This window comes from Notothenia coriiceps, unplaced genomic scaffold (assembly GCF_000735185.1).
Source record: "Notothenia coriiceps isolate Sejong01 unplaced genomic scaffold, NC01 NC01_scaffold00037244, whole genome shotgun sequence".
Lineage (NCBI taxonomy): Eukaryota > Metazoa > Chordata > Actinopteri > Perciformes > Nototheniidae > Notothenia > Notothenia coriiceps.
The window spans coordinates 4005300-4015141 of record NW_011369945.1 but is presented as its reverse complement, the minus strand read 5'-3'; the positions used below and the strand labels follow the sequence as shown (position 1 = coordinate 4015141).

General features: G+C 40.7%; 1 protein-coding gene across 1 annotated transcript in view; it reads left to right on the top strand.

Annotated features, from left to right (window-relative positions):
• The window catches only part of rsph14 (radial spoke head 14 homolog), an 8883-nt gene extending 2077 nt beyond the window's left edge, over positions 1 to 6806 (top strand). The window contains exons 2-3 of the mRNA XM_010793299.1: positions 4383 to 4519; positions 6080 to 6806. Coding sequence (XP_010791601.1) covers positions 4383 to 4519; positions 6080 to 6369 — 427 coding nt within the window. The 3' untranslated portion in view covers positions 6370 to 6806. The remainder of the gene's footprint in view (positions 1 to 4382; positions 4520 to 6079) is intronic.
• Positions 6807 to 9842: the final 3036 nt, after the last annotated feature.

The window sequence follows — 9842 nt, the reverse complement described above, 5'->3', positions numbered from 1 at the left end:
TTACTGTGTCAATACCAGTAAAGTCTTTATTTTGAACACTACCTGAGTCTGAGTTGAGTCGTGCATTTGAGTTCATGCCTCAGAGTTCACTCCTTGACAAGAAAGGCTTATTGACAGTGTTGGGATTCCAAGAGTGACAAAGAGTCTTGGCCAAAGATCTGCATAGATGTGGGTGACCCTAATGGATTTTAGGGTCAATTACACACTATAATGACAGCTTTCGGCAGCAGAAACGGGAAAAAGACTTCTAAGTGATGGCAGCAACAAGATAATTGGTGTTTTTAGGCAAAAGATAGTCTTCAAGTTATAACTTTCACTGAGCTGTATAAGACTGTGTTCAATCTTTCCATAAAAGATTCTTTTGAGCACTTGAGTTGGAGAAACAAGCTGTGCAAATATGTAAGCATGTAAATATAAGCTCGCTATTTATTAATCCAGCATAAGAAAGAGCAACATTAGCCTCATTTGGAGTTATATTTCTGGCCACATTTACTCCAATTCGGCCACTATTTAATCTCCTTTAAGCTCAAGTTTGGTCCTCACTGAATCCTGGGGAAAATATCTGGCTTACTAATTAGTTACCAGCAAACTCAGGTTGGCCATGTAGTCTTTTTTTCCGATTGGTGCGATACATTTAGCCTACATTTGAATGGCTTTTTTTTGCCAAAAGCAGCGTGTAGCATTAGAAAACATTGCGGAGAAGAGCGGTGGGTGTCCTAAAGAGTATATTTCCGAGTTGAAAGACCAAAACAACGAGCGATAAAACACTCAAGTGGTGGTGCTAACAACAAAGTTTACATGTTTCTATGTCTGCAAGTTAGCCCTATTTGAACTTATTTATACACACATATTTTGATCTGCAAATCAATGAAACAATGTCCCATAATTCAAGTTTTACGAACAATTTGCTTTCTCCAAAAGTACAGGTCTGACTTCGTATTAATGCTTACTTAAAATCCTTCATTTGTAAGCTATTATCGAAGTTTGAAATCTTGTCGGAGCAGATTTCTCTCTTTAGCTTTGAATATATGATATTCTGACAGCACAGGGAGTAAGGTATCCAATCTATCGTCATCTGAGGCTTCAGTACTGTCGCTCACTGTCTCTCTATATGATCCTACAACACCCAATGCTCCGGCTAACAAGCAGGAAAAGTCGGTCAACCTTATTACTGTAGCTTCAGGTTAGACATTGCCGAGGGTAGGCTCTGTGATGTGTTTCACCAAGAGTCTGGAATCTGATTCACACTGGCAGACATTCTTCAAAACTCCACTGAACACACAAAAATCTGCCAATTGGTAATTCAAATGGAAGACTGGATAAGCTGGCTTCTGTACGGAGCGAAATGCTCTTTTCACAAGCCCTTGAGATTCCTGTGGATAAAAGAAAGATCCGAGGCAACCAAGAAATATGTTAAACGCCTTTTATTCTTTCCGGTTTTCCTTAATCATAGGTCAAATCAGAAAATTGAAATCCTTGGCTTTTTGTTCCAATTGATCTCTTTTTTTCACCTCTATACCAGAACATTTGACCTGATATATTTTATTTTGGTGCAGTAAATGTGTATGTGCATGTATTTCTTTTTTCCAGGGAGAATTCTTCTTTTTTCTTTTTTTTTATAAGCTGTCATGTTGATCGTTCCATATTAACATTTCTGGCAGCATACATGAGTCAGAAATGATGCTCTGGTGGAAAAAAATACACTTCAGTTCCAGTCCCTTTAGCTGCCTGCTGTGGGAAATTCTCTCGCTTATCCTGGTAAAGGACTTGTTGACATTGCAAGCTGGGCCAATGTTGCAGCTCAGCGGATATTTGGCCACACCAAGGGACTGTGAGGCTGAATCCAGGAGTTGGCAGCGGGGATATTTGGAGACTTCAGCTACTGTAGGCTTATTTGACATAAGCTCTAATCGCACAGGACCAATTACAAACTACCTGGAATCCTGTGGTGACTTATAATGACTGCTGAGAATGTTGGAGGTTTTACTCACGTCCAAATCAGATGTGCTTATAATACAAGCCCAAAGACAAATGTCTCCAGAGAATATCTGAACTTTTGATTGGTTCACGGTTTCGCTTCCTCTCATGGACACCTCATTTGTACGTTTTTGTGGTCTTTGTAAATTGAGGCATTCACCGAATTGAAGCCTTATCGCCCAGTGCTTCACAAAAACACAGAGGTAGGGGAGTATTTCATTAATCAAATGAGATCTCTATGTAATACCTTATGTTAATGGGGGTAATGTCACAGCCGCTGCCAAGGCACAAGCGTGAACAAGCCACCGCCAGTGTGAATGAGGTATGTAACATTTGTAATGCCAAAGCGAAGAATAAAAGATTGAAGTGACAAAAACACAATCTGTAGCCCACACATTGACTGTAAAGACCATCTGAGCCCGGTCTCTCCTTTGACGTGATGTTTCTCATCCCGAGGTGCTGATTATGATCTGCTGACTGTATGATTTTGCGGGTATTGGTGGTGACAGCAGCTCAGGAGCTATAGCGATGAGAAGTTGAGAGAAGATTTGGTGAATCCTATATATTGTGGATTCGATTTTACAGTCTGTGAAACAACATTTGGACCAGGATGCACGATTTGTCTCTGTAGACCAGCAGGAAAAGAAGGTATAAGTGGTCCCTTATTAGCATTACTGTTAACAACCAATGACCAATAACAAAGGCAAAACTTTGATCTATAGATGGCAACTTGATATCTTTAATGCACAAATGATTTGCTACTTTACAAAAAAAAAGAGGCTTTCTTTATAAATTGCCAGACATTTAAAACCTCTTAAGCCCCACGGACCCGATTCCGGGGCCGAAATCGCGTCATTTGCAGGAAACAACGTCTAAGGAAACTTAATATTTAATAAACTATGAATATGTTATATCCATATAATGGGAAAAAACTCATTTAACTGATCTTTTTCATTTTTTTTTCTCCAAAAAAACCAATGCTAACAGTGAGCCTCTGAATTAGCCGCACCAAAAATCACTCCAAGCTCCCTTGTTACTTATCCCAGCTGCACATCCAACATATCGTTTATGATCGTAAAGACACAGAATCTAACGGTGCCCACCTCAACACTGAAAGATACAAACCCGCAACGTTATCAACAAAAACGTACATCAAAACAAGTGGCGCTAGTTAGCCCACAACGCTAACATTGCTTACCTTGGTTTTGTCTGGTCAAAACTGGTCTTCAATGGCATTAAAACGATAACAACGACGATGTAGATAATCCATAGGTTAATATCCAATGTGGCTGTGTCCCCTTTGAAATGTTCTGATAAGCAATAAAACTGCAATTCCGTTTTAAAATAGTAGAGCAGGCCATTCCTACGCTCTGTAGCTTCATTGAATGCGCGAAGACGCCATCTTTTTTTTAAGATGAGTGTGTGCAGGACGATTTCCCTTCGATTCTATTGGCTCTAACGGTCAGAAAGAGTAGAATCGAAGAAGGGGGGCCAGAGATAAGGAAAATCCACCCAAATGGCCCCAGAAGAAGTTGTTTTTGCTAAATCTGTCTAAAAAGGTCAAATATCACTTGTTTTGCATCAATCTTGATACAGGGTACTTATTATATTTTGTAATTTGGATTCCTAAAGCTTTTAGTCTACTAACCCATCATCCAAGGTTAGTTTTCACTATAAGTACAAAATATATTTTGGACGGACACTATAATTTACAGTTTTTTACCATGTTCAATCTGAATTTTCCTTAAATAAAANTCTCCATGCTGTGATGTTCAAAAAGCTCTTTATTTTCCTCATATTGCCTGTGCTGCAGCACCTCTGCAGACTGGGCTCTGGTTTCAGACAGAGGGTGAAAAGAGGTGCTGCAGCACAGGCAATATGAGGAAAATAAAGAGCTTTTTGAACATCACAGCATGGAGACATGTCACAGTAGAGAGACTACATACTAATATGAACCTGAAAATGGGCAGAATTTGGCCCCTTTCAAGCCTAAATTGCCATGTATCTGATCTAAATATCAACAACTCAGTTCAGTGTTTCTACTTCAAGCTTTCGACACTTCAGCTTCTTTGAGCATGTTTGCTTATGCTTAAAACTCACAAAGCTTGCTTTTCAACAGTGCGTTTGCTATGCTTCAATTCTGAAGTACGTGCCCAACAATCAAAAACACAGGATATGTGAGGCAGCGCGACATACGCACATGCAAGAAAAAAAGTTAACTCTGCCTTTAAACTGAAGCTCAGCTCATATAAGTTCCTTTTACCATTTTAACTTCGACCTAAATGTTACCCTGCAGCTTATTTTGGCCTTCATAGGTTAAAAATATCCTTTCTAACCTTACAGCGGATTGTAATTACACGTTCAAAGTTATATTAAAATAACAACCTGTTCTCTCCTGGTTTCAGTGTGTGTGAGGACGGTATGCGGCAGGTGTGTGAGGAGGAGGTGCTTCCTGTCCTGGTCGACCTGCTGCGGGACGAAGACGTAGAGGTTCAGGCCAACGCTGCCGGAGTCATCATGTACGCTGCGATCATCAACGAAGGTACAAACTCTCACCTTGACGCTTTTTTATCACCGCAAATTCCTAATTCAAGGTTTTATCAGATTCATGTTCAGACCTCAAGTTTCAATTATTACAACTTTGTTTTGGGGGTTTTATTCTGTCTATAAAAAATGCAAATACACAAATAAAGCCTCAGTTTATGTTGCTATAGAGTAAAAAAGAAGGAACAAATCTGTCTCCATGGTTTGGTTTGATCTCAAACTGCAAAAAAAAAGGTTTATTGAGTAAACAGATTTAGGAGCCAGAGACTGTAGGTTGCAGCTGACGTTGCTGTTTTCTGTGGGACAGCAGTGCTTTCAGGCAAATAGTGGAGCAAATGAAGTCAGAACAAACTGCTATGTTTGCCGATAATGTCGTCTACGGTACAGCTTTACAAAAGCCTTGCAACAGCTTAATGGTTGCGTTTTCCCCGCACTGTGGCACTGATTTTCTAATCTGTTGTCCCCCACATTTGTTAATTTTTTGTTGTTTTGATGATTCAACCGGGAGAGTTTGTGCTCTGTCTGAACCCTAAAGCTGGAGTGAGGAACTTTGGTCCCCCCTTCTGAAAGTGAGAGTAATTACACAAGCAATGTCAAAGCTCCTTTTGACATAAGCCTGCATGTAAACTCGCCGCATCCCTGTAGACTATGATAAAATGTTGGAGCAGAAACAGACGTGTTTACAGTTAGGTACAAAAACGTTTAGACCTCTCTAGTAACTTCTACGGTGGCCGACAGGAGCATGCTTGCTACAACGGCCAAAACACTTCCATAAGAGGAAAAACGCGCTGCAATTTCAAAAAAAGCGATGCAAATATAAAACTCAAATGTGACAAAACACATGCAAATGAAGAAACATCTTCACCATCTTGACAAACCAGGCACAGCATTTACTTAAAGCACTGCAAACACAAAACGCTGCAAATTAAAACGCTGCAAATAAAAAACCCTGCAAGAACTTCAAACACAACTGAAACGGTAACACTAAAAAGTGATGCACAGAGCTGGGGCAGATTTAGCCTGTTTCATAATCTTACCTGTTTCATCAGTTCATTTGAGATGACTAGCTAGCTAGTTTACAGTAGATCTGCAATAATATATAATAAAGTAATTATGCGACCATATTGTTAAAATAAGCCCATTAAACTTACATTTTAGGTAACCAACAATAGTGACAGTTGGCCAACAGCGTTTCGTTGTGAGTAATGTGGCAAATTGGTGATGATGTTTCTTAATTTATACATACACACATGTATTTGCATCATTCCTGAAGCTGCACCGCATTTCTCCTAATAGAACTGTAATGCCATTGCAGCGTGTCATTTCCCTATTCATCACAACTGTACGGGCAGGTGGATTTTTCTTCTGGATCATCAACTCGAAAAACCTTTCTTTGACGCATCGATCTAACGATTGTTTCAATAGCTTTGGCCATACTGACCATAGGTAGGGCAAAGAGCCTTACAGTGAACACAGATAGTACGTTTGATTTATATGGTTACTATTTACTTGAGTTGTAGAGTAAATGTACTTGTTGACTCTACATCACTGATTGTAGGTAAGCGACAGTGTCTGGACCTGGACGTCATACCCATCCTCCTCAGTCTGGTGTCCCAGGACGGAGAGGAGGAGAAGGACAAGGAGAGGAAGAAGGCTCTGGTCATGTACTCCCTGAGGGCCCTGACCGCGCTGGCTGAAGCTCCGCAGGGCCGCTGCCTCCTGCTGGAGCAGCTCCCCCTGCTCGGGAGGAGGAGCGAGGCTGCAGAGGAGGACCAGGACATCCGGAGGAACGCTCAGAACGCAGTTAGGGTCATCACCTGGACTCCCTGCAACACTGGTGACCTCTGACCTCTAGAATACAGCTGCTAGCCAGCCTCAGCTTAACAGATAATAAATAATTTTATGAATTATTAATATTTTTATTCTTTGCAACACTACAGTTGAAATGGGCTCAATAGGGTCAAATCAGATTTCTTGGAGGACTAATCCATATTTTCCAAGGGTCTTTCATGTGTTTCAACTTTAAAAAGTATTCTTTACAAATAGATATCAGTTGTATGGGTGGTTCATTTTGTACATTGAAAACAAAGTAGCTGTGTATGGCCTGTTGCACTCTGATTGGTTTGTACATGATTGGGATGGGTTGGCATGGGAAGTGAGGTTCGTTGACGGTAAGAATATCAGGGTAAGCCAATCAGAGGCATGAATATATAAAATCAGTTTGGCAGACTGGGACTAAAAATCAGCCCGGGCATCTCAACCGGCCCACTTCGGTACCGCTAGTAAATTGTCAAGGGGGGGAGGGTGCTAGTGGCTTATCCGACCGGCCCACATCGTCCAACCAGCCCACTTCGGTACCGGCCTATCGGGATTCGCCCCGAACTACCCTATGGCCAGTCCACCACTGCCCCGGTGTGTAAGGGAACTCACAAAGTGTCAGAAAACAAAACCCTCTCTCTTTCCCTCCGTACCCAAATCTCTAAAAACGGGGGTACAATGGAGCTGATCCAGATTTGCGTCCGATATGACGTAATATCGGAAATGTGGACCCACGGCACTATCAGAAACGTCTCTATCAGAAACAATGCCCGACTGTTTTGGACGTAATATGGTCTTTGTTTACATTAGCAAGCATCGCTAACACTCAGAGCTAACCTGTACTGGAGAGAGCATGTGTAAAAAGCAGAACATATAAAAAGGAACTCACCTTGTGGTAAACCCGCAAAAAAAAAAAGAAGCATTTGAGCTCCATACTGTTTCAGTAATAATCCTTGATGTGGTTTGGAACATAATATGGCATGTAATCACGGCAGCATTTAGCTGAGTATCTCGTAGAATTCATTAGCTCCACCTCCTCTTTTTTTTTTCAAGCTAAGGACCCCGAACCTGCAGTTCTCTAACAGGGCTGAAATAGAGGGATATGAGGGATTCCTAAAATGCATGATCTGTTTGGTATTTTGAGCAAAACATATCATAGACATGTTTTTTTATTTATTTATTCGCTGATGTTGCCTACAACCAAGCCACTATGGGTGGAGAGAATTTTGCTGGGAAAGAGGTGCATTAGGAGGAGCAGATGTAGGCATCCTTTCTGAGATGGTCAAACAAAAGCCAATGATGATCACCTTGGTGGATATATCCTTTCTGCGTTCTGTTCTGCTCTCCCTTTTCATTCCCAAAGTGCGACTTTTCACTGGAATGTATAACTACCAGCTGAAACTGGTTGGTTGACATCATGAAACTGTACAGATGTGTGGTTGTGATCAAAATGAAGTTTAAAGATGGCCGTGGTCTGGGAAAAGGTGGCAGAAGTAGTAGGGAAGACTTGGCATTGGGGCTGGTGTGTGTTTCTAGTTGTTATTGATCATTCCTTTACAAAGCATATACATTGACCAGCAGGTGATAGAAGTGAGCAAAAAGTACATGAGAAGAGCCTGTGGCAGTATCCTCGACAGCCTGGAAGGAGACTGCTACAAAGTGAGTGCTGAGTAATTCATATATACTGGCTTTGGTGCCAGCATTGTTCACATCCATGCTCAGCACTAGATTTCTTCCTGTCTTTGCTGGCATATTGCAGCATATCTTGGCCAACACTTACAACAAGTCGTTAAACTGTGCATTGCACCATGCATGCATGTCCTCATGTGTTTGCAAGATAAACAACACAGGAACAGAGAGGAGAGGGAAATCATTTAAAGGGGCTCTATATTATGCTTTTATGGATTTGCCCTTTCCTGTTTTTTGTGTTCTATAGGTTTTATTTGCATGTAAATGGTCTGCAAAGGCTAAAATCCCAAAGTTCCCTCCACAGGGGGTTTCTCTCCCAAACACCCCCCCCTGCCTGAAAACATGGAGTGGCCCCATTAGTTCCGATGAGAGTTGCTCAGTGGTGCCTGAAGCCCAGACTGGAGCGACTGTAGATTTAAAAAAATACCCTGTGATCTATGATCTGGGCCCATAGAGCATGCACACTTGATTCTTCCTATGCCCCAAGCCTGTTTTTCAGGTTTCAGGCTCGAAAATGACATTCCCAGAACAAATGACCATATCTTCCCTTCTAAAAGGGTTAAATTAATAATCTTTTTTCTCAAAGTAATGATAAACCTGTGAGTTGGATGTAGAAAAGTCAGAATCAATATAGATGTTTTTTATTTTAAAGAAAATTCAGATTGAACATGGTAAAAAACTGTAAATGATAGTGTCCGTCCAAAAGATATTTTGTACTTATAGTGAAAACTAACCTTGGATGATGGGTTAGTAGACTAAAAGCTTTAGGAATCCAAATGTACAAAATATAATAAGTACCCTGTATCAAGATTGATGCAAAACAAGTGATATTTGACCTTTTTAGACATATTTAGCAAAAAAAAACTCATCTGGGGCCATTTGGTTGGATTTTCCTTATCTCTGGCCCCCCTTGCTCGATTTTGACATGTGACATCTCTTTCTGACCGTTAGAGCCAATAGAATCGAAGGGAAATCGTCCCGCACACACTCATGTTAAAAAAAAGGTATTGCAGTTTTATTGCTTATAGATTATCAGAACATTTCAAAGGGGACACAGCCATATTGGATATTAACCTATGAATTAACTTCAGCAGTGGTTCTCAACGAGCTCCCGCTAGGTGGTACGCGGAGGATTACATTTTCTTTTTTTAATTTTTCTTTTACCTTAATCTTTATCTTGCACATAACACAGACATAAAAAATACAGAAAACACAACAAAGTAAACAAAAAGACGAAAAGCAGTCACTACATTGTGCACATTAGGACAGTAAGAAAGGTGCACTACTTATTACTGCAAGAGCAGCTGGTGGTAAGGACCTCAGACAACTTCCATTTAAAACAGGCTATAGAGAACCACAGTGACGCGTCATAAAACCCGGAAGTAAACTTCTTCCGGTTCCTTCGTCAAAAACCAATGCAATTTCTCCATAGGATTTTGGAAAATAGCTCGAAATAAGGTCTGTGGTTGACACACATTTAAGAGAGGGATCATGTTTTGTTCAGCCGGATAATCTCCACATGTCAACCCTACTTTTATAATTTTTGAGTCCTAAATCTAGTCGCCAGAAGCTAAATGCTAACGTTATGCTATAGACGAACTACAAGCCAGTACAGCAGCAGGGTCGCACGACTTCAACGTCACGCCAACTTAAGATCGTTTCAACTGACTTGCACTGAAACTGCACTTTGAACACTTTAAATATATTAACATTTTAAACTGTATACCCCGGTTATCTAGGCCCTTTTTGTTTTGTTTTATGTATACATGTCACACTGTGGGAAACGATATTTCGATATTTCTGGATGTATAACA